The sequence below is a fragment of the Phoxinus phoxinus genome, assembly GCF_949152265.1.
Source record: "Phoxinus phoxinus genome assembly, chromosome: 1".
Lineage (NCBI taxonomy): Eukaryota > Metazoa > Chordata > Actinopteri > Cypriniformes > Leuciscidae > Phoxinus > Phoxinus phoxinus.
The window spans coordinates 42,954,848-42,981,056 of record NC_136876.1 but is presented as its reverse complement, the minus strand read 5'-3'; the positions used below and the strand labels follow the sequence as shown (position 1 = coordinate 42,981,056).

The 26,209-nt window shown below is 40.8% G+C and overlaps 1 protein-coding gene across 2 annotated transcripts in view; it reads left to right on the top strand.

Annotated features, from left to right (window-relative positions):
- tom1l2a (target of myb1 like 2 membrane trafficking protein a) overlaps window positions 1–26,209 on the top strand; it is a 50,756-nt gene that overhangs the window by 4,336 nt on the left and 20,211 nt on the right. For both annotated transcript variants that reach the window (XM_079625670.1, XM_079625669.1), the window contains exons 2-6: window positions 16,991–17,075; window positions 22,831–22,909; window positions 23,187–23,336; window positions 24,142–24,276; window positions 24,363–24,524. In XM_079625670.1, the coding sequence (XP_079481796.1) occupies window positions 16,991–17,075; window positions 22,831–22,909; window positions 23,187–23,336; window positions 24,142–24,276; window positions 24,363–24,524 (611 nt within the window). The remainder of the gene's footprint in view (window positions 1–16,990; window positions 17,076–22,830; window positions 22,910–23,186; window positions 23,337–24,141; window positions 24,277–24,362; window positions 24,525–26,209) is intronic.

The following is a 26,209-nucleotide window of genomic DNA, read 5'->3' as shown; positions in this document are numbered from 1 at the left end:
GCAGATCATGCGTACACTGCCGTTCAATAGTTTGGGACCCCAAAAAGTTATTTTAAAGCCCTATTCAGATCGATTTTTCATGGAGAAATGTGTGTTTCACAAGCTCCTTTCACACAGAGATTCTGGAAAATACAGGGATAATGTGTCCCGGGATCGTTTGATTTTGGTTCATTCACACTGCCAGTGATTTTCCTGGATCTGTGAGTGCGTTCACACACATCCCGGGAAGATCCCGTAATGACACGTGACGTCAGGATGAGGCGTGTAACGCACGCGTCGAAAACATGTAAACTAACGGTACGTTCACACGGGGCGTCAGCGTCAACGCTTCCCATTGACTTTGAATGGGTGACGTCAAGCGTTGCCGAAAAGAATTGTGGATCCGTCGGCGGCGCTTCACTGGCCCGCGAGCAACGCCAGTGAATCACCGCAGACGGAAGCGTCAGCCAATCAGGATCGCTCTATGCAAATACAGTAGCCAGGCGGCAGCCAATCACGTTGTTGTTGAGTTCCTGTCTAATTTCATTGGCTGACGCTGCTATGACCATGGCGTCAGTGCCAAACTTCAGCCACGTCTTCCGTCAAGCGTTGACGCTGATGCCCCGTGTGAATGTACCGTAACGCATCGCGTACCGTTCCACAAATCTGGTGAACGATCTCCGCTTCAGCGCGGATAGTGAGGAGCTCCTGGTCTCTGCTTCGTTCCAGTTTGCAGAGATTTGTTTTGCGTTTAAAAGTATCTTTAAAAGAACACGTGTTTGCGTTCACACAGAAGGCACTCTGGCAATTTCGCGGCAATTTCCCGGGATCAACGCGCTGTGTGAAAGGGGCTACAGGCTAACTTTGTTATTTTAATCCTGTTCGAATCTGTTTTTTTTTTTTTCTCACACAACCTCCGTAATATTTCCTGGGCAAATTACCTACTATTTTTCAGGCAACTCAACGGTCCTCTGAAAAAGCCACTCGGAATGCAAATTGTCTGTTTGCGCAACAAGCATTCATGCTTTCAGTTCATTTCAATATGTCATCTGACAAATTTTTTTTAGTACAATATTAATAAATATAGTCAAATTAAGGACACTGTCACAATCTGAACAATCAGATTTTGTTCACACACTGAACAATCGCAGCAAACGAGCCCAGTGTGAAAGCCCCCATGCTTTTGGAGTGTGAAACCTGAGGAAATGACTAAAATCATGCGCAATACAAGCACTATGCAACCAGAGCGAATGAGACGAGTGAGTGTGAGGAGGTGTGTGTGTGTGTGTGTGTGTGTGTGTCACTTCGCCGTCAGAGAGAATGATCGGTGTATCATAAAAGTAGTATTGGAACCGTTTCAGATAGGCCTATTTCAGTATCGAAATATCAATATTTTTGACAGCGCTAGTCCCATCCGAATAGGGCTTTAGTATGAGTGAGGAAAACAACAAGCTAGTGATCGTCTGGTACCAGTATGGGCAACACAAGTTCACAGTTACTGATTCATTTCCTGTGCCATACAAAAGTAGCACCTCCGCTCTGAAATAGACATGGTTGACAATAACAACAGTCAATACCAGTAACCACAACAATAACTCTATTAATATAAACATTACGAGATTCAATTAAATCAATGGCATCAATAGTGTTTTTCAATGAACAAACTATGCTTTAATTATTTTAAATATTCATTTTTCTTATGCATATGTATGATATGTACAGTATCCTTGCAGTTTTGTCACGTGTCCTGAATGTGGGTACCAAATTGAGTCTGTATTACTGCTTTTTTTGTAATTTTAGTTTTAGATATAGTACTGATGTACCAGGACCTTTGATAGTTACCTCACACATTTCTGCCTGTCAATTTAATTTTAGCTACCTGCTGAAGTGACAACAAGATTATAGTGTTTGTCCGACTCCTCCGAGAGATTAAAGGATGATGGTAAAAGTGTTTCATCCTCTCCTCTCAGACCAGAGTGAACTATATTCAGGATTGATACTGGCCCACTGAGGCATGCTCTTTTAAAGTCCCCCTGTGGTGAAAGTCCAGCTTTTATTGTTGTTTATATGTCTATGTGGTGTTTTTAATATGCTTTAAGACAAACCATGTGCAAATTCATAAGTCGACACCATTGCTGAGTATTTTCTCTTTAAAAACCGCAGTGAACCAAAGACACTAGCTAAGTTTCCATCCACTTGTCAATCGAATTATCTGAAGTTCGGTAAAAGAAACGCATGCGAATAAAGCTGGTGAAAGTGTGTTTCCAGCCAACGGCTTTAAAGCGAATAAAAACCTGTGCGTAATGACGTCAGTGTCACATGCTGTTTTGCGATCAAATTGGTATATCGAATTGATTTGAGACATTTTAAGGTGTTTCCATTCATTTTCGCACTGAATCGCACAACATTTGCGAACAAAGTTTTGCTAGACAAAATGCAATTCATTATTTATTCGGCAAATAGCGTTTCTGTCAGCGTTTATCGCATAAGCCGTATATCGATCAAGATAAAATCCGATGACACCGAACACATTTCATTTGAGTCGATACAGGAAAGTCGGCTTCAGTAAAGTCGGCTTCAGTAAAGTCGGCTTCAGGAAAGTCGGCTTCAGGAAAGTCGGCTTCAGGAAAGTCGGCTTCAGGAAAGTCGGCTTCAGGAAAGTCGGCTTCAGGAAAGTCGGCTTCAGGAAAGTCGGCTTCAGGAAAGTCGGCTTCAGGAAAGTCGGCTTCAGTAAAGTCGGCTTCAGGAAAGTCGGCTTCGGTAAAGTCGGCTTCGGTAAAGTCGGCTTCGGTAAAGTCGGCTTCGGTAAAGTCGGCTTCAGTAAAGTCGGCTTCAGTAAAGTCGGCTTCAGTAAAGTCGGCTTCAGGAAAGTCGGCTTCAGTAAAGTCGGCTTCAGTAAAGTCGGCTTCAGGAAAGTCGGCTTCGGTAAAGTCGGCTTCGGTAAAGTCGGCTTCGGTAAAGTCGGCTTCGGTAAAGTCGGCTTCGGTAAAGTCGGCTTCGGTAAAGTCGGCTTCGGTAAAGTCGGCTTCGGTAAAGTCGGCTTCGGTAAAGTCGGCTTCGGGAAAGTCGGCTTCGGGAAAGTCGGCTTCAGGAAAGTCGGCTTCAGGAAAGTCGGCTTCAGGAAAGTCGGCTTCAGGAAAGTCGGCTTCAGGAAAGTCGGCTTCAGGAAAGTCGGCTTCAGGAAAGTCGGCTTCGGTAAAGTCGGCTTCGGTAAAGTCGGCTTCAGTAAAGTCGGCTTCAGTAAAGTCGGCTTCAGTAAAGTCGGCTTCAGGAAAGTCGGCTTCAGGAAAGTCGGCTTCAGTAAAGTCGGCTTCAGTAAAGTCGGCTTCAGGAAAGTCGGCTTCAGTAAAGTCGGCTTCAGTAAAGTCGGCTTCAGTAAAGTCGGCTTCGGTAAAGTCGGCTTCGGTAAAGTCGGCTTCGGTAAAGTCGGCTTCGGTAAAGTCGGCTTCGGTAAAGTCGGCTTCAGTAAAGTCGGCTTCGGTAAAGTCGGCTTCGGTAAAGTCGGCTTCGGTAAAGTCGGCTTCGGTAAAGTCGGCTTCAGTAAAGTCGGCTTCATTCATTAAGAGAGAAGGTATGACGTCACATGTCCGCCTTTTCGGTTTGTAGTCTTTGTAATTACATATTTTCACAGTCTTATACCTCAACAGTTTTACATCAAACTGCGACTTTCTTGACTTTCAAATGTATCTTTTAAATTGACAAACATCATATGTGTAATTCAGGGCACAATTCAAACGAGATCAAAATATTTGTTGTCTCTCGCCATTGACAACCATACAATATTTTTCCGAAATAAGGTCCCATGGTGGTCCACCGGAAGGGGAGGGACTTAGGCTCTCTATGAGCACTGTGGTGTTAAGGTCTCCAATGTGTGTGACTGTATGGCCGTGTGGTGTTTGGCTGAGGTTGGTACGGCTGAGTCCACGTGACCCAGACTAGCACTGTTGGGCCAGCTGGACCGAGCTCTCGCTGTGTGTCTGTCTTGCCTGTTTTCCACTTGCTTTCTCTACCTGTCTACCATTTTCTAGCATACAATATTCCCCAAGTTTTATGTTTTCTTGCTCTTGTTTGTTTACTTATTGCCTCCTTTCGTCCTCCCCACAAATCTTCTTGAAGAGATTACTGGAGGATTTTCCATTAGAAGTCGACGGATAAAGGAATATTCTGGAGAAGTTAAGCTCAGTTAACTTGACAGCATGCGTGACACTAATGCAAAAAATTATTTAATCTCCTCCCTCTTTTTCTTATAGCCTACATTTTTTTTAATGATGAGTTACTTGAAGTGAATGAGGCTGGTTTTGGATAATTTAAAAGAAGTGTGATGCTTATAATTTAAAAAAAGCACATACACTCATTCTTCAACTTATTATAAACTTATTTGAGCTGTTTAAATATTTTTTTACAGTCATTTTACAGTTTTTAAGTTGTAAAATATACACTGCATTTCAATTAAAAATACAGTAAAATCATTAATATTGTGAAATATTATTACAATTTAAAATAAGTGTTTTCTATTTTAATATGTTGTAAAATGTAATTGTTTCCTGTGATCAAATCTGAATATTCAGCATCATTACTCCAGTCTTCAGTGTCACATGATCCTTCAGACATAACTCTAATATGATTATTATATACATTATATTATTATCCTATTATATTATGATTATATATTCAGTGGCATAAAATGGTCTTAAAATGACAATAAAATAATGTTAAATACCAGTTTGATTTAGCATGATGGATGTGCACTCCTGACAAAAAAATAATAAATTACTGTCACTGTAAAAAAATAAATAAAAATTTGTCAAATATTGATGCTGGAAGTATAGTTGTCAAAAAGTACAGACTTTGGTACCAAGTCGGTACTGAAATTTTAAACATGTGACACTTTGCGCGCTGTTGAGCGGAATCGTAAACGCCTCTGATTGGCCATTGTGTTCACGCACTCATCAGATATGTCTGTGATTGGCTACAATGATGAACGCGCGGAGCTTTTAAGAGCATACAGAAGTGTTTGAAAGTGTTTTTAAAAAAACGGGAGCAGGAGCGTTTGAAAGCACAAACGGGCATCTCTCGGCGGACCGGCCCGCTGATGAGCGTCACATTTTAAACATTTCAGTACCTACCGAAGTCTGTACTGTTTGACAACTCTAGCTGGAAGTCTAGTAAAGCTAATACATTGGTGGGGTTTCAAAATAAGTACCTACTCAGACAGCGAGTATGCGATTTCGGACACAGTGTCGTCTTAACAAAACGACTCGCAGCCACAGCCAGTCTACAGGAACATGTAGGACCGCAGTGGAAGAAGAGGGCTGGTGTGAACTCTGCTCTGGTGTCTGACAGTATCTGTAGTCTTCTCTCCGCCTCGACACGTCTGTCAGTTTGATAGAAGAGCAGCTCGGGGGTATGAATTAGGCATGAAGTATTTCCTGCGGCTCGGCAGACTAAAGGAAGCGGCCTCACCCATCCGTGAAAGTGGAGTTATGCTCCAGACACTTCCCAGTTAGTTGAGGGAAAGTTCACTGGCACTGGCAAGCTAATGTCCAGTGCTGTGGATTAGGCTTGCTGTGCCAGTGCCGTGTGTTACCGGTGTTACACGGTGTTCAGCCATACACCAATTATATTACTTGGCCACAGCGGCACCACCCCCACGGTCATTTAGCTTTTTTTCTTATAGACATAAAACCCATTTAGTTAATTTGGACAACAGACGCTACGACTATAAACTGATAGCGTCTGCTTTGCTCCATAAAGCACAAGCTGCAGAGTCACAGCACAGTGCAACAGGAGTTAAGATTTCACTTGTCACGTGACGACACTAGTATGGAGAGTTGATTGAAAGGACAACGTCGGTGGATTTGGTGCACAATAGATCCTGAGCCTCAATGACAAATATCCCATCTTGTAAAATGTGTGTACAGTACTGCCGCTCTCTACACAGAGTACTCGGGATCGTGAATTCGACAGGGAAAAGTGAGCGCGCATTAAAAACTGATCCCTTATATTGGCACAGCCATTACATATTTAAAACCGTAATATCCTATACTAAACCTAAACTAATCTTGACATCATTTGAAAGCTTACAATCTCTAGTTTACATATTCTGTGACTGATTTTCAAAATAAATGACAGAGGAGCCGTAATTTATCAATTTGCAACACGAATATGTTCATACTCCTAAGGCGTGTTCAGACCTTTATTTTGAAATAGTGACGAACATGAAAAATCATGAAAGAATGGTAGAAACCTCAGTTTGTTTTCATGCCAAGAGTTCAAAAGATAGCTTACATTCAATTCTTTTAGAAAAAAGGTCTGAAAATGTTTTAAATATAAAGAAAAATTATAATAGATTCAGCATTTGTGATGTGGCAGCGAGCTATAATGCACATACGGGATCTTCTTGTGTTTCTTAGAGGTTGAATTCATAAAAATCTGCCAAACTTCCAATACTACTTCTGAATAGGATGTCTACTTCATAAATTTTATGAAAATTGTAAAAATGAGTGGTTCAGATCACTCAAACAACATATGGAAATGGAGGCACCCTTATATGGGCAGTAATGTCAACTAGTGGAAAAGTTTCCCAAACAAAATCTCACTGAAAGCTCATTTTTTGAGATATCAACCTAAAATTTGAAACGCAACTTGTTCAGATCTTTCGCTTTGATTTTTTTTTTTTTTTTTAGAGTCCTCCAGGTTTTTTCAATATATATTTTATATAAAATATGAATAATTAATTTTTTTACATTGTACATTTTCATAAACTCAAACTTCTACAACTTTTTTTCTGTTTAACTTTCTTAATTTATTTATTCTACAAACATCTGCCAAATGTCTTTAAAACAAGACCAATCCTACATCTATATTCCAAAGCATTCTTGAATTACAACCCTGCAAAGGGAGCTCAACGCTAAAGATTTTTTTCGACCCAGTTGTTCAAATTTATACTTGCCCTTCCAAAATTTTCACTGGCCCACCACTAAAAAAGCAATAAACAAATAAAAAAGGCATAGCTGTTGTTTTTTAATTAATACTTCTAGCCTTACTCATATAAATTTCAAATATTGTTAAAGACAAGTAAACTGTCAGTAATAACATAAAAACCAATAATCAAATTATGAGCAATGGCACAAATACAATAGAACAAACAAACATACCAATAAAATAAACACAATTTTTCAGGTAGAGAAAATGAATAATCAAATGTAAAATAGCACTGCATAGTCTTCACTGTATAATTCAATGATTCTTTCCAATCATTTCCTTCCTACGTCAGAAGGGGAGTGAAATCTGATCGGTTTATTTTTTGACACGCTTGCAGAGAAAGGCTTATAAAAACAAAGTTACTGGGTTGTCACTTTTCACGTTCTCTGGGTTGGTAGATGCACCGGGGACCCGATTAAAGCACTTAAACATGGAAAAATCGGACTTTCATGAAATGTCACCTTTAAACTAGTCGATTTGTTGTTAGCAAATATTTCTGTTGAAATGTTATGGAAATTAGACGTGGCGCCCTAGATATGGGGATGAATTCTACATAATCTGTGGAGAGATGTAACTGATCTGCACCTTCCACGTCTGGTCTTGGTCTTTCACTGTGGCCAAAGCACAGATCTGTGGTCAGGCACCCTAGTGACTCTAATGTAGTCACAATTGGAACTGAAACTGAAGTAGCTTTTTGGAAATGCATGTTGCCTAAACACATACTTGCAAGCAATAACACAAACTATCTAGATGAACAGAAGTTTCAATGTGTATTTCTGTTGTTTGTACGGATGTTCGTTGGCGCTTTGCTGCTCATGCACGCAGCGCGAGAGCTTTTCGTGTAATAAACACATGTGAGCACTCTTAAGAGCAGTCCCTAAAAATAGGATCCAAATGTACTGTTTATATAAAGCAATTTCCCATATTGATTTTTCATGGCTTTTATCCATATTTTGAATTATTCATTGCATTGTTCTTTTTTTTGTCGTGACAGAAAATTACCAGAACTTTTATTTTTTTCAGTGAGGACTTTTCACGTTATTTTGGTGTCAATTGACCCTTCGCAGGGAGCTTGATTGACAGGTGATTTGACCAATCATACTTCGCCATCCGCCATTTTGTCGGACAAAGCAGTCAGGAGAGTTAGTAGATTAACATGGGAGGATTTGAACTTGAAAAGCGGAGTGTACTGACGCCTTTCCGCGGTTAAAACAACATTCCTCCTTATGTTCATTACTGTTTATTTGATGCTATAAATGAACTAGAAGGAAGAGACGATCGGTTCACGAGCAGCTTTAACTGATGCTCTACAGCGATCTGTCACGACACATTAAAGAGCCACAAAACAGTATTTATTGTTTAAATTTATCTTACCAAATTTGAAAGGTGAGACTTTGTTTAATATGTTTAATTACAAAAGTAACCGAAAAGTAAGCTGGTCTGTCGGCGTGTTGTCAGTGTCCTCTCTGCTCCGCAATGTATTTTCACTGCGTGAGAACATGGTGTGGCGTGAGAGAGGCGTAGCTTGTCTGACATAGCAACAGTAACTAAGGGGGGCGGGTCTTTGCGAACGGTCAATTGTCAAGTGCAAATCTCTGTGCAATTGTCAAGAATTTTGTCAATCCCTTAAATTTGCATGAAATGGAAGTTTTAGTCTTTCTTCCCTATTGTGACGTGTGAGTGAAACGGCTTCTCGAACAAGAACAAATGTAGGGCGGGGCTTGATTTGTCTATAGTTAATTGATTGAATTGTTGGGGTTTGCTATTGGTGGATCTCATGTGAGTGACATGTTGTCAGTAAACACATCATCAGAGAAGATAAGAGATGTCACTGCAAGATTTTGATTAAAGATTACGAGGCACATGAATTAAAAAATGATGATGTGCACGGATAAATAATTTATAATAAACACTGCAATATTCAATAAAAGAAAAATAAGAATGGTCCATTTTGATTTGATGGTGACTTTAATAAACACATTGCTTCATCTACTGTATATTGTATACAGTAGTCTACTTTTTTTTGTGCCCTCAATGAACATTATCTATAACACAGAGCTTTACAGAGCAATTTTATTTCAACCACGTTATCCAAACATTGTAACCAATATGCATTGTTAATTTAGGGTCATCCAAAACTAAATTACAAATAAGAACAAACAAACTAACAAATATACAAACAAAACATACATACATGCATGCATACATTACATAGTTTGAATGGGAAATTACCAGAGGTCAACTTTGTTTCTAGATTTTAAAGGCCAGGAACTTTTGTGGTTGCAAAAATACATTTATACGTTTATTTATTTTATAACACTTAGAAAGTATTTTCTGCTTGTTTATCATAGTCTCTATTTAATTTCATTTCACACATTTTTACAGCTTTTAAAACCATTCCACAGGATTGTACAGATTTTCCCTCAAAGTCAGCACAGAGAGTGCCAAAAACAAAATCCAGACTCTACTTGTGTCTGATGGTGAAACTAACAGCACGGTTTCCAAATGTCTACAGGAAACAGAAGTCATTTTAAATGTGGAATGTGCCGATGGCCAAATTGTGAACATTTCACCTGCTCGATCATTTCTACTTGGCTATATTTTGTCATCGGTCCCCACCCTTATCCTGAGTCACTCTCCAGGAAACAAAGCCAGCTTCATGTTGTGCCACAGTGAAATCTCACTCGTGTGCGTCCTCAATAATGTGCCATTAACGGTTCGTTCTAAAGCTGCTAGGCTTAAAGGGGACCTATTATGCCCCTTTTTACAAGATGTAATAAGCCTAAGGTGTCCACAGAATGTGTCTGTGAAGTTTCAGCTCAAAATACCCCACATGTTCTTTATTATAGCATGCCCTAAATGCCCCTATTTGGGTTAGAGCAAAAACACACTGTTTTGGAGTGTGTATCTTTAAAGGTGAACTATGCAGGTTTTTTACCTTAACCGAACAGCTTCGGAGTCATTGGAATGGTTGTATTACTTTTTTCGGGTTGAACGGTGGTCGTTTCGCACCCCACTATCGCCTGTGAGCGGAAAAAACACACTTGCAACTTTGAGCTGGCGGGCCGCCGGACGCGGCGTCAGGAAGTATCGCGTGATATCAGGTGTCGCGATGTAAAGAATTGCTTTACGGCAAAAAGAAATCTGCTAAAATTCTATCATTATTGCGCTCCCTCACGCTCACGCTGTTCGAACCCGAATGAAGACGACGTTTTAAAGAATATCCCGTCTGCTTTGATGTCGTTGATCTACTAGCCTCTGGTATCTGAGAGTCGCCAACAAGTTTTTCGACAGTGTTGTCAAATATCTATTCCGGAGCTGTAGGGGGAGCTCTATAGAGAAACCTGCGAGCAAAAAGCGAGAATACAGAGACGAAATTCCCGAACCTGCATAGCCCTGCTTTAAATGCAATGAGTTGCTGCTCTCCGCCCCCATTTCCAGTAGAGGGCTGTGCCTTCACCGCACATGCTTCGGATACTCGGGTCAACAAAACAAAAAGTTGCGTGCGTTAATGAATTATACAGACGTTGAACGCATTTAAAAATGACAGCATAGCTTTGGTCTGTTCAGAGATAATGGTTACTTTAGCCACATTAGCTATACAATTCGCAAAGATCCACAAAATTGTAAATTGAACACAATCTTGCGTTGTACTACTGACCCTCGTTTGCAAAGCAGTTCGGTGTAAAATGTTTAACACATGATTTTACCGTGTTTTTTTTTGTCACATTACTTCCATAAATAAAATGAATCCACTGCGTCCTCAGTGCTCAGATGCCAGGAGTTTATGGAGACCATTATTATTACTACAGCCAACAACAGAACAGTTATAATGTTTATGAGGCTGAGACATGTCACTAGCTGCTCTAGTGGGGCAGATTGTGTGTGGCTCACTCAGGGTGGGATCTATGCTAATAGGGCAGAGATCGCCACCCATTGTGGGCGGGGCTTGCCCTAGGGAGAAAACTGGGACAGCTCGTTTTGAGACACTTTTTATGTTTCATGGGGATTATAAAAAAAAAAAGAAGAGTGGGTGGATTTTTTTTACCAGTATAGGGAGGTTGTTTACACACACTGACACACCATGTAAAAGTGAATTTTGCACAATTGGTCCCCTTTACAAACAAGCCAGTCAGACCTGTGAAAGCTCATTTTAGCTGTAAACTCATGTACGAGAATCACACCCGAGTTACCTCACACCTGATTTCAAAAGATCGTGACACTATATATTATTTCATCATCACACTCTTCCGTTGTATTATGAAACACATAATGGGGATTTCTATTTGCTAAAAGTACAACTGTAACTCCTCACGGTCCCATTACTGTGAAAACCGACCCCCTTTGACCTGAAGAGCACCGGTAGTTGAATAAGATTTAAACCTTATCTTGTACTACTTTTGTGTAAGCAATGAGGAAAATTACATCTGACAATTGAGTAATAATCCAGGCTAGGTAAATTGAGGTCAAGCCTCCCTCACAGATGGGTGGCAGTAAAGCTGAAATCTCTTCTGCTAGATGCTGATCCACTCATCGAGTGTTTCATGTTAGCAGTGATGGGGAGTAACTGAAAGTTTCATCTAAGCTACTTTAAAGGTGCAGTAAGTTATTTCTGAGAAATGCTGTTGAAAGGGGGTCAGACCGAGCAGCACAACACTTGTAGCCAATCAGCAGTAGAGGGCGTGTCACTGTCCACTCATGATGGAGGAGAGAGTGACCCAATCAGCAGTAGAGGGTGTGTCCACTCAAGATGGGGGAGGAGAGTGAGCCAATCAGCAGTAGAGGGCGTGTCCACTCATGATGGAGGAGGAGAGAGAGAGTGAGCCAATCAGCAGTAGAGGGCGTGTCCACTCATGATGGGGGAGGAGAGAGAGTGACCCAATCAGCAGTAGAGGGCGTGTCCACTCGTGATGGGGGAGGAGAGAGAGTAAGCCAATCAGCAGTAGAGGGCGTGTCCACTCATGATGGGGGAGGAGAGAGAGTGAGCCAATCAGCAGTAGAGGGCGTGTCCACTCATGATGGGGGAGGAGAGAGAGTGACCCAATCAGCAGTAGAGGGCGTGTCCACTCGTGATGGGGGAGGAGAGAGAGTAAGCCAATCAGCAGTAGAGGGCGTGTCCCCTCATGATGTGGGAGGAGAGAGAGTGAGCCAATCAGCAGTTGGGGGCGTTACTCATGATTTGGGAGGAGAGAGAGTGGGCCAATCAGCAGTAGGGGTGTGTCCAATCATGATGTGGGAGGAGAGATAGATTTGAAGAAAGACTGTAGAAAGAGAGAGGGCTGAGAGACATTACAAAAGAAAACATTTCAAAAGAATATCACTAGAAAAAGATCAGGCAAGAGCTTTAGGACCAGCGTTAATATTAGAAAAGCTTTTCAGCGCTGGAGAGACTGAAGCAGGAAGGCCTGAAAACAGACATTGAGGTTGCGTTGTTTCTGCTCCTTACGCGAGTCAGATTGGTTTTGCTTTGTTTCACGGAACCAATAAATGCTGCTGTTGTAATGTTAGCTTTAGTAACAGGACAGTATTTAGTAAGGATGGACATTTTTGTCAATTTCTCATTTCGATCATTGACGGGTCTCATACAACGAGTATTCGAGTACTCCGTGGGGCGGGGCATGTGCGGGGTGAATATATTAATTAAAATATTTAAAAACTGTTACGAAATTAATGTTGACTAATAAAAATATGACAAGCTGAAATCTCTTCTGCTAGATGCTGATCCACTCATCGAGTGTTTCATGTTAGCAGTGATGGGGAGTAACTGAAAGTTTCATCTAAGCTACTTTAAAGGTGCAGTAAGCAGTAATGCTGTTGAAAGGGGGTCAGACCGAGCAGCACAACACTTGTAGCCAATCAGCAGTAGAGGGCGTGTCACTGTCCACTCATGATGGAGGAGAGAGAGAGTGACCCAATCAGCAGTAGGGGGCGTGTCCACTCATGATGGGGGAGGAGAGAGAGTGACCAAATCCGCAGTAGAGATGTTCCGATACCCTTTTTCCCTTTCCGATAGCGATTCCGATACCTGGACTCAATCGGCCGATACCGAGTAGTGATCCGATACCTGGGTGTGTATCTATATAGCTGCAATTCATACTAGCCCTGTATGAATTTATAGAATTATTTTATGGTGTGCTTCAGACTTATCCCTTAATAAAACATGAACAAATACACACAGTGAACTAGAATAGTTTTTATTATCTGACATACATTTCACAGTAGTATATTATTTATTTTTAAGTGAAAAATAACTTAAAATGCAGCCACAAATCTAATACTGTAAACGGAAAAAGGTATTTTAGTTTTACAATATAACTGTATAAAAACAGTACAACAAATAAATCTAGGAATAAAAAAAAAAATGAATGAATAATTTAAGAAAATAATCTCTTTAAAACTTAAAGATGACGGCGTCACTGTACCCAGTGTGCTTGTCAAACTCAGTAAAGACAGCGGGGTCGCAGCTCCAGATGTCGATAGTAAAGCTGATTGTTTGCACATCTTTTAGTTTAACGTTACATGAAATGTGTTCACGCGTTGTCTCGAATAGCTTAGGGAGCGCTGTTTCAAAGATGTATTTGCGACCAGGCAAACTGTACCAGGGCTCCAAATGATCAACTAAGCGACAAAATCCAACGTTTTTGACGACTGACAGCTGGTCATCCAGAACAATAAACTCGATAATTTTGTCGGTTATATTGCCAAACAGCGGACATACTGCTAGCGCGTGCATTTTAATTTCTTCTTCACTGCTCTAAACGGTGGTTGCTTGTGGCGACACAACTTCCTGTGTTGCCGCGGGCAACCACTGTTTAGAGCAGCGAAGAAGACTAGATCTCCGATTTGCAGCGTTAAGCAAAGCTAGCGTGCAATAACTATGTATTGTTTATGAAAATGGTATTGGATCGGTAGATGGGTACAAGTACTCGCCGATACCGATGCCAGAATTTGTATTGGTATCGGTGGCATTTCCGATACTAGTATCGGAATCGGAACATCTCTAATCAGCAGTAGAGGGCGTGTCCACTCATGATGGAGGAGGAGAGAGAGTGACCCAATTAGCAGTAGAGGGCGTGTCCACTCATGATGGGGGAGGAGAGAGAGTGACCCAATCAGCAGTAGAGGGCGTGTCCACTCATGATGGGGGAGGAGAGAGAGAGTGAGCCAATCAGCAGTAGAGGGCGTGTCCACTCATGATGTGGGAGGAGAGAGAGAGTGAGCCAATCAGCAGTAGAGGGCGTGTCCACTCATGATGGGGGAGGAGAGAGAGAGTGAGCCAATCAGCAGTAGAGGGCGTGTCCACTCATGATGGAGGAGGAGAGAGAGAGTGAGCCAATCAGCAGTAGAGGGCGTGTCCACTCATGATGGGTGAGGAGAGAGAGTGACCCAATCAGCAGTAGAGGGCGTGTCCACTCGTGATGGGGTAGGGGAGAGAGTGAGCCAATCAGCAGTAGAGGGCGTGTCCACTCGTGATGTGGGAGGAGAGAGAGTGAGCCAATCAGCAGTAGAGGGCGTGTCACTGTCCACTCATGATGGAGGAGGAATATTAGAAAAGCTTTTCAACGCTTTTTTTTTTTTTTATGACGGGTCTCAAACAACGAGTATTCGAGTACTCCGGGGGGGGGGGGGGGGGGGGGCATGTGCGGGGTGAGGCGTGCTGCGTGTCAGTCATGAAAATTTAAATATTTAAAAACTGTTACGAAATTAATGTTGACTAATAAAAATGTGGCATTATAAAACATGTCTATGAAAACATGAACGAATGTCTAGAAAAAATCTCACTGCTACAGTAGAGGAATAGCTGCCTGAGGTAAAGCTGAAGAGTAAATTATATCCAGTAAACTTGCATCTGCACAAAAGGACGCGAATGCGCATGTGAACTTGAGCGTGCTAGTTTTTTACAGTTTATAGGGAAACTCTGGTTTAACCGGACAACTAAAGCACAGAGAATTGACAATATTTTATCACACACAAAAAAAAGAAGCCGTTCGCCGGAGATGTGTTAAAAGATAGCGGAGTGCATTCATGATTATTAGGCTACCGGTATAATAATCCTCCTGGCGCCGGGTCTGAGTGAGTAATTTACTCTCTTACCTTTGTTCTTTGATTAACAGTAATGACACTTTAAAGGAGAACTCCGGCGCAAAATGAACCTTTGGTCTAATTACACATTGTTACCTAGTCAATCGTTATCTGAGATTTGTTTTCATGATTATCGAATGTAAATAGTTTTATCTCTAAAAACAGTTTAGCCTATAAGGCTAGTATAACGCTAGTATATTGGGCATAAAGTAATGACAAATAAAAATCGCTTGTTAATACCACTAACAAGGCTCAAAATAGCCCCACACTAACACGGTAGCATAATGAGGGTCCCTACCTTCAAACCGAAGCATTGAGAACTTTGACAGTGTCCAGACAGTTTAATAAGAAGATATTTCATACATACAGTCAACTTCGCGTATACAGGCAGAAGCCATCTTTGAAAAACAGTCTCTATCAGTCGATCTACGAACGCATATAGAATCTCATATGGTCTCGTTCACATCTCACCAGTTGGATCGGCGTTCACAGATCGATTGCCTTTGACTGTTTTTCAAAGATGGCTTCTGCCTGTATATGCGAAGTTGACTATGTATAAAATACCTTCTTATTAAACTGTCTGGACACTGACAAAGTTCTCAATGCTTCGGTTTGAAGGTAGGGACCCTCATTATGCTGCCGTGTTAGTGTGGGGCTATTTTGAGCCTTGTTAGTGGTATTAACAAGCGATTTTTATTTGTCATTACTTTATGCCCCATATACTAGCGTTATACTAGCCTTATAGGCTAAACTGTTTTTAGAGATAAAACTATTTACATTCGATAATCATGAAAACAAATCTCAGATAACGATTGACTAGGTAACAATGTGTAATTAGACCAAAGGTTCATTTTGCGCTGGAGTTCTCCTTTAAGACCAGCCGCTGCTGACAGACGCGATCTGACACGTGTCCCATTTTCTCACAAATCTCACTCCACATCAGACTATTATCACTCCCTCACAAACTACATTTCCCATAACTCACTGCCCGGACTCATCATCATCACTTATTGCATTCACCTGTGTCCCATTACCCTGTTAGTCTCAGCGGCTACCATGTTCACTCATTCATTCACTGCAAAGTTTTGTATGTCGTTGCACTGCATTTCCGAGCGTTTTCCCTGGTTTCATGTCTCTTGGTTTTTGGATTTCTTGGATTTTCTTGCCTGTCCTGAGGATTAGCCTACTCTTTTGCCTCTGACCCTTGCCTGTTTTGTTTGTTTGTTTGTTTGTTTGGACTGCCTACCTGTGTTTTGACATATTGCCCGTATATTGGATTACGTGTCTGGATTAATTAAAGCTGCATTTGGATCTCAACCTTCGTGTCTCGGTCCGGAGCAGTTCGTAACAGTTTGTGTGTGTGTAATAGGCAGGATTTAAAACGGGCTCTTTAGTCTTGTCGTGCTTGAATGGCTTAAAAGCATTCACATTAATAAGAGCGTGATCATACAACTCTAGTAAACGGGTGACAGAAAAAAACGGATACTGCGTAATTGCGTTAAATATTTTTAACGCTTTAAACTTCTTTTTTTTTTTTTTTGCAGTGCCGCGGTGGGCAAGTGATGAAACCGGTGTTGCGACTGAACACAGTGTTAACACCGACTATCGTAGCAAGCCCAATAACTAAATACCCATACATTTATGCATAAAAATATGATATTATACTATATTCATTCATAGAAGTACATTATCTCTATGTTTGATTTTGATCATGCAGGGTGTTGTTCCGATGAACGCATTTTGTCAAGTGAAGTGAACTCTTAACAGATATCCCGTGCTCAGTCAGGGAACAGTGAACACTATGTAGGGACGCAGCTTGAGTGGACCCTGTCGATTTGAACGCAGCTTGAGCTCTAGACGTGGTCCTGTGTCTGGAACTCCTAATTGAGTTTGCGTCAGCAATTGAGACGGCCTGCTGATCCGTGTGTGTTTTTGTTTCTCACAGAAAAAGCCACAGATGGCTCCCTGCAGAATGAAGACTGGACACTCAACATGGAGATCTGTGACATCATTAATGAGACCGAAGAAGGGTGAGAGACCAACACACACATAAACACGTGCGCACAGATCTTGCTGATGACTCACAGCGACTCTCACAGACTCATTCAGAGCCGGCTGACTGGGAATGTGCTGTCGTAGCGTTGTGCTCCAGCAGTAATGGGTTCTCACAGTTCCTCTTGGCCTGTTTACAGCTGACGTTGAAAAGCATAAAACGTCTGACTTTCTTTCGAAAGATGAATGTTTACAACTAGTTTGTCTGCACAATGAAATTCAGTGGGGTCCAAAACAATTGTCTTTCATTTGATGTAGGGATGCACCACGATACATCTGCCACATATCGGTATCAGCCGATATACAGTCATGGCCAAAATTGTTGGCACCCCTGGTAAATATGATCAAAACTGGCTGTAAAAAATAAATCTGCATTGTTTATCCTTTTGATCTTTCATTCAAAAAATTGCCAAAATTCTAACCTTTCATTGAATCAAGAGAATTGAAAGTGGGGCTAAATCACATTATGAAATAAATGTTTTTCTCCAAAACACGTTGGCCACAATTATTGGCACCCTTTTAAAATACTTTTTGCAACCTCCTTTTGCCAAGATAACAGCTCTGAGTTTTCTCCTATAATGCCTGATGAGTTTGGAGAACACCTGACAAGAGATCAGAGACCATTCCTCCATACAGAATCTATCCAGATCCTGCAGATTCCCAGATCCATATTGGTGCTTCTTCTCTTCAGTTCAGCCCACTCATTTTCTATAGGGTTCAGGCCAGGGACTGGGATGGCCATTGCAGATCTTGGTTTTGTGCTCAGTGACCCATTTTTGTTTTGATTTTGATATTTGTTTTTGGATCACTGTCCTGTTGGAAGATCCAAACATGGCCCGTTATAAGATTTCTAGCACAGTCTGTTAGGTTTCTATTTTTTATCTGTTGGTATTTGATCCAATCCATGATGCCATGTATCTGAACAAGATGTCCAGGACCTCTGGCAGAAAATTAGGCCCACAGCAGTAAAGATACAGCAGAGTATTTCATTTTACACATGGGGTACTTTTTTATCCCTGTGTGCACCAAACCCATCTTAAGTGTTTGCTGCCAAAAAAGCTATTTTTTTGTTTCATCTGACCATAGAACCCGTCCCGTTTGAAGTGCCAGTAGTGTCAGGTACTTTTCAAACGTTCTATGGACAGAGGAACCAAAAAAATAGCTTTTTTGGCAGCAAACACTTAAGATGGGTTTGGTGCACACAGGGATAAAAAAGTACCCCATGTGTAAAATGAAATACTCTGCTGTATCTTTACTGCTGTGGGCCTAATTTTCTGCCAGAGGTCCTGGACATCTTGTTCAGATACATGGCATCATGGATTGGATCAAATACCAACAGATAAAAAATAGAAACCTAACAGACTGTGCTAGAAATCTTATAACGGGCCATGTTTGGATCTTTCAACAGGACAGTGATCCAAAAACAAATATCAAAATCAAAACAAAAATGGGTCACTGAGCACAAAACCAAGATCTGCAATGGCCATCCCAGTCCCTGGCCTGAACCCTATAGAAAATGAGTGGGCTGAACTGAAGAGAAGAAGCACCAACATGGATCTGGGAATCTGCAGGATCTGGAGAGATTCTGTATGGAGGAATGGTCTCTGATCTCTTGTCAGGTGTTCTCCAAACTCATCAGGCATTATAGGAGAAAACTCAGAGCTGTTATCTTGGCAAAAGGAGGTTGCAAAAAGTATTTAATAAAAGGGTGCCAATAATTGTGGCCAACGTGTTTTGGAGAAAAACATTTATTTCATAATGTGATTTAGCCCCACTTTCAATTCTCTTGCTTCAATGAAAGGTTAGAATTTTGGCAATTTTTTGAATGAAAGATCAAAAGGATAAACAATGCAGATTTATTTTTTACAGCCAGTTTTGATCATATTTACCAGGGGTGCCAACAATTTTGGCCATGACTGTATGTTCATTTTTAAAGTTATCGATATCGGCCCAATAAGAAAATTTGCACAATATATTAAAGCCGATAAATAATAGATTATTTCCTTCAGCTGTGCACTGTTGTGATGGTTTTGAATGTCTTGAAATATGATTTGAATCACTTCAAAAAAGGAAAATACAGTTAAGTGCAATGTGCAGTCCAAGTCTGTCATATCGGCCACATACAATTATAATGAGAACATTATAATTGTGTGCTTAGGACGTGGCTTTTAATGGTGAGACTTTTGATTTTGTGATCAGGCTCTCAAAAAAAAAATCGGATTTAGATTCATCGACCAATTAATCGGTTATCGGCTTTCAAATATGAAGAATTATCGGTTATCGGTATCGGGCAAAATGTTCATATCGGTGCATTCCTAATTGGATATATTTAATAATGTACACAACCATTCAAAAGTTTGGGGTCGGTAAGATGTAATTTATTCCTGTGGTGTAAAGCTGAATTTTCAGCATCATTACTCCAGTCTTCAGTGTCACATGATCCTTCAGAATTCATTCTGATATGCTGATTTGCTGCTCAAGTAACATTTCTGATTATTATCAATGTTGAAATCAGTGCTGCTAAATATTTTTTGTCACTTTTGATTCATTTAATGTGTTCTTGCTAAATTTAAAGTAAAACAAATAATCTTACTGACCCCAAACTTTTGAACGGGAGTGTATATACTCATGAAATCAGCTCAGTGAATACTAGTGTGACTGGATCGCGCGAGACGAATGTTCATACCAGGTGTAAACAGGTTCTTCACACAGAGTCACGGTGCTTTTCCTGCTCCATATGATTCTTCACTTTCTCGTTTTCTCTCACACTGTCGTCAAACTGGCACTACAGGCTTGTCTCTGTTCTGTGTGAGGGAACACAGGACTCTGTTGTGTTCTTCTCTGTTTGAGCTGGTTGTTTCCTGTTGTATTAGAAGTTGTGGGTGTTTTCAAGAATTGAAACAATCTTTCCTGTTGTTAATTATGCATTCAATTATTTACATGAACGCCCTTTTAAGCAGATAATGCTAAAGAGTAGCCTAGAGTTGGACTTTGATTGATAGAAAGTGACCATCAAGTATTTAGTATTCAATTTCCCAGTTTTATATTTCCCCCCTTCAGTTTTGTTTTTCAGTTCTGCCATTTTGTACTTCCTGTAATGCAAGAGATTATTATACTATAGTTCCTCTTCTCTATTTGACCTTACGGCACATGATGGCTGCATCTGAAATCGCATACTTCCCTACTATATACTTGGTGATAAGCACAATGTGAAATTAGTATGTCTGAATTCATAGTATAGCCTAAAACAGAAGGCTAAATCAAATGGACTCTTTACTTTACGGTAGAGAATTTGTGAATGACATTATGAATGTAGTACGTCCAGATTACATTCATACTAAGTAGAGTAGTTAGGCAGATTAGGCAGGTAATGCGATTTTGGATGGGATGCGGCTAATATTGCTGTCCTCCATTTCTCCGGTCTAAAGTTTGAGTCTGAGCAAAGTCCCTCTTAAGAAAAGTCATTTGTTGGCCATCTATGTAACATCCTGTTACAAAAATAATGGTTGGTTCTTTTAACTATGGCGCAGTGTTGAGAATAATTTATCCCATTCATTTGTACACAAGTTAAAATGTCTTTACATTGAGTTCAACTTATAGTAGCTGATGACGTTGTTTTTGCTTATAAAAAGCTCCTTAGAACTGACTTGAAAGAAAAGGGAGCTTTGATCACACCACAGGAAAAACAAACCCAATTGACCCTTCACAGGGAGCTTGATTGACCGGTGATCTGACCAATCATACTTCGCCATCCGCCATTTTGTCCGACAAAGCCGTCAGGAGAGTTAGTAGATTAACATGGGAGGATTTGAACTTGAGAAGCGGAGTGTATTGACGCCTTTCCGCGGTTAAAACAACATTCCTTCTTATGTTCATTCATGTTTATTTGATGCTATAAATGAACTAGAAGGAAGAGATGATCGGTTCACGAGCAGCTTTAACTGAGGCTCTACAGAGATCTCTCACGACACATTAAAGAGCCACAAAACGGTATTTACTGTTTAAATTAATTTTAAAAAATGACCAAATTTTAAAGGTGAGACTTTGTTTAATATGTTTAATATCAGAAGTAACCGAAAAGTAACCTGGTCTGTCCTGTCTGTCGGCGTGTTGTCAGTGTCCTCTCTGCTCCCCGATGTATTTTTCACTGCGTGAGAGGAGCATGGTGTGACGTGAGAGCGGCGTAGCTTTTCGGACATAGCGACAGTAACTAAGGGGGGCGGGTCTTTGGAAACGGTCAATTGCGGCTTCTCGTGTAAGCTTAGAGATAATGAACTTCCTGGCCCTGAATTAGAGTGTGTTTGTAAGAGGGCTGCTGAATGTTATAAAATTAGTTGTTAATCGTGCTGAAATGCATGACACAGACACTAAAAGTCTATGACGCAAAACATCAGTTCAACCACAGTAGCTACAGTTAGGGGTTTGTTAAAATCCCTAACCCTAAGTGGGAGCAATGCCACCGATAATTGGTTATTTTGTGATTTAGGCTAAAGTAGGTATACATCAACAGCTTCTTCAGTAGAATATACTCGCATCAAAACCCTTTAAGGCCCGTTCACACCAAGAAAGATAACTATAAACATAAAGTTATGCTCTAACACCAAAGGAGCAGTCACATTTACTGACATTCGACCAATTTTTGCAGGCGAAATCAAGTCATTTCAATTAGGAATCCATGCAATTGTGAAATTCGCTTGAGGACAAAAATTTCCCTCACCGATTTCGCAACATGTTCAGGTTGGTTACACCGATTCGCTGCGTTGACCAATAGAAAGCTGCTTAATCGTGTGAGCTGTGCTTCATACATCACTACACTACAGACAATGGACCTTTCTTGTTTGTGACATTTCGCCAAAGTTTGTTTTTGTTTCAAAACGCTCTCTGTACACACTAGCGTTTTCAAGCATTTTCCAAACAATTCTCATTCAAACGTCGGAAAACGCCAAATTCACCTTAAAGCGCATGCGTAAAACCTCATAACTTCAGGGAACCAATCGGTCCAGAGCAGCGTCTGGCAGTCTGATTAAGGTGAGCTGTCCTCTTAAAACCATCAGGGGCTACGTTTACATGTAATCAATTAAACAATCTACTATGTGATTGGCTGAAGCCTTTTCTGTCACCGCCAAAGCAAAAAAAAAATCGACATCGAAGCGAAAAAAATAAAAGTCGCTTTTTCGCCGCAGCACATTCGCGTTCGGTGTGGAAGCACTCATTACACAAACAGCTGATCAAACAATAAAACCATCCCGCAAATTATTTGTGCGTCAAAATCGCGTCCAGTGTGAAAGGGCCTTAAACTTACGTCATCCGTTTTCACAGTCCACACCAAAACGCAAAAACTGCGTTTTCAAATGTATCCACTTTGGAGAGCATTTTCAAAAAGCTCAGTCTTCGATGCTAAAAACACTGTCTCAGTGTGGACGAAAGGCCAAAACAGAGAGAAAAAAGATGCGTTTTCAAACGAAAAGGTATTAGTGTGGACAGGGCCTCAGAGGATTTATTTAAAAAAAAAAAACTAATGAAAGTTAACAACATTGAAAGCCAATCAAATCCTTCTTCTTTCTTCAAAGTGCGCACTGCAATTATGGCAGAACATAACCTAAGCACGCACTTACAATAAACATAACGTTATCGTCCATTGGTGTGGATGGTAATATTGGTATCATTGGTGTTTTTGGGGAGAACGGGCCTTTTAAGCTGTCGTCAAGTCATCTACACTGTTTGCCCCAACAGGCCCAAAGATGCCATGCGCGCGGTGAGAAAGAGACTCAACGGCAACAGGAACTTCCGTGAAGTGATGCTGGCTCTAACTGTGAGTTCCCTCACTTTCACATAAACCCTTGTGCTCATGCTGTCTAGGAACAAAATCTGTTTCACAGTCTGACGCTGTGCACCTTTAATAGTTAATGGCGGCTGAGCACTTCTCCTCCAGGCCTGCCAGAGGCTAATTTGACATTTAAATAAGGTCTTTTGTGACTATTTGGATGCATTATGCTAGCTGGAAGTGCTGTTTTATGCTGTCATCTGTGAGTTTTGGCATGTCAAAAGGATTGATAATCTCAGCTTCTTATGTAATTGTCTTTTTCTAGGTGCTGGAGACTTGCGTGAAAAACTGTGGCCACCGTTTTCACGTCCACATCGCCAACAGAGACTTCATCGAAGGTGTCATGGTGAAAATCATCATTCCGAAGAACAACCCTCCTGCTATAGTGCAGGAAAAAGTTCTGGCACTGATTCAGGTAAACTGAGTGAGGCGAATGACTCGGTTCCCCCTGAGCTCTTCCTTTGTTTAGCAATAATGGCTTTCAGAAACCACCGTTGATTACCGTTCAGAATGGCATGGGGTGTGCGGTGGGGCTAGAGAGACTGCCTGTGATGATGGACACTTTCACTGGGGCTGGAAACTAGGTCTGGTGAACCATTGTCTATTCTTGCGTCCTCCCAGATCCAATAGTCACATTGTTTTTCAGCCTGTAAAATGTCCAACCATTTAGACAGCAAGCATATCTCTAAAATTTTGAGAATCTATTCTTACAAATGTGGTAATTACAGCCATTTTCTAACCCAGTGGTTCTCAACAATGGAGTCGGAACCACATTTTGACTGGGTACTGCAGTCAAAAGGGATGAGAATCACTACTTTATCCTTTTCCATCTGCTTTGATCCAAATGATTTCCACTTGTGGCTACTGTATATTTATCAAGAACGGCCATCAGCAACAGTGATTAACAAAATTCATTATGCAATCAGTTTTTTTTCCTGGCTCAAAACGAGGCGGAGGTGGTAAAATCCTGATCTTGTATTTTAATAATAAGATAATTCTGCCTTCGATCTGCATTGAAGCAGCAGTGGATTCCAGAATCAACCCCTTCAGCAAATACATGGTTCCGGTGACCTGCTGAAGAACCATGTATTACTAATTGCTGAAAAATAGTCTGACTTTTCCCTGATAATACCCGGTTAGGTGTACATTTAGAGCCACTTCCTGCGGGACAGCTCTTTCAGCTCTCATCTTGTCATCTCTCTGTTTGTGTTTCTCCCCAGTCCTGGGCAGATGCGTTCAGGAGTAGCCCAGACCTCACCGGAGTCGTGTACATGTACGAGGAGCTGAAGAGGAAAGGAATCGAGTTTCCCATGGCGGACCTGGACGCCTTGTCACCCATCCACACACCTCAGCGGGTGAGAGACACGCGCCGCTCTCAGGGCTCTTGCATATCTGTTTTTACATTCATTTCGCTTAACCTCCTCTTGTGTCTCATTCTTAGGGAGTCCCAGAGGTGGATCCAGGCATTCACAAGTACAAGGCACTCGCGCAGCCCAACACAGCATCTCAGGCGATCCCAAAACCTGCAGCTGCTGCGACACCCGACTTAAACCCAGCCCTGATCCCAGCCGTATCGGGACCAATCACAGCAAACCCAGAGCAGGTCACAACTCACAACTCACCTTTGCTCTATTCAGTGTTAGGGGTGTAACAATATATCGTGTCACATAGGGATGTGTGGTATACCGGTACTGCAAAAATACCGGTACGGCGACAGTGCGCTACCTAAACTAACGCGGATCACATGAAACCGGCAAACGGTGACAACAGAGGAACACGATGGATCTAACGAAGCTCATTCGAATTTCTACACGCCCGAAATGAATAAATAGAGAGGGCAGTGTGAGTGAAATAAGGCATGACTTTGCCTACAAAAGTAATGAGAAAAGTAAAGAAACAGACCTCCATGCACCACTCTGCAAACGTTGCTTTAAATAATGTGTTGCCATGGGAAGCAACACATCAAATCTGAGCACTTGTCAGTTGCTCATCCTGACTTGTTCAAAGAGTTCAGAGATCGACAGGCTTTTATTGAACACTGAACAGCGCACATACATAAGAGCTTATCAATTAAATATGATAAACATGAAAGCTCAAATCTGCTTGCATGACACGCTAGAACCAATTAAGTTTAGGTCTCATCATTTTTGCACTTTCAAACAAACATATATTAGTTTAATTTGAATGAATAAAGAATAAAAATGTGAATAATATTAATTAATATTAAAGAGAGAGAGAGAATTATGAATATTACTCATATTACAATTAAGCTACATTTGTCAACATTCATTAGGTAACCTGACCTAACAGTATTATAGCATTTATTAATCTAGATCAATCAGTAATTAAATTACCTGAAAAAAATGAAATATACTAATACATGTTTAGCTTGTTAACATTACTTTATACCAGGGGTGCCCAATCCTGCTCCTGGCGATCGACTGTCCTGCACAGTTCATCTCCAACCCTAATCAAACACACCTGAAGCAACCAATTAAGGTCTTCAGAGCACATCAGGATCACTTGAAAATGAAAGGCAGGTGTGTTTGATTAGGGTTGGAGATGAACTGTGCAGGACAGTCGATCGCCAGGAGCAGGATTGGGAACCCCTGCTTTATACAATGCATTAAACTAATATGAACCCAAACACAAACCGAACAGTAACCAAACCAAGATGAATAAATGCTATAAATATTGATAATTCTCTGTTGGTGCATGACATCAGCTAGTAGATTACATTATTATTATATGCTAATCTATTATTATAGATATTAACTTATTTTAATTGTATAATTTCAGTTTTGTTTTTCTTTTTTTTTGGTAGTGGAGAGCTTCAAGCAGTGTTTTTTAATAAAATTGTTTCAATTCACTTACATTTTGAGACTTTTTTTTTTTCCGCCTGTGGTATCGATTTAGTATCGATACCGAGGTATTAGGTTCTGGTATCGTACCGAAGCCAAAATTGTGGTATCGAGCCAATATATCGCGGTAAAAAATAGTTACCCAAAATAAAAATCACTGTTTGTGAAAAATTCAAGGTTTAGTGTCAGTGCTACATTAAACTACTATATATAATGTAGAATATAATGTAGAATATAATGTATGATAATGCAATGGGGGAATATTTATGGGTCCTGATAATGCCAAATATATTGTGTTACCAGTAAAAAGTGGCCTACATTATTTAAAATATGTAGTCAGTGACAGTGCAAGCATATTCGTCTAAAATAACTGTATTTTCAGCTTCAGAATCATGAATGTTTTTGGTCACCATTGTCCTGTGCATTG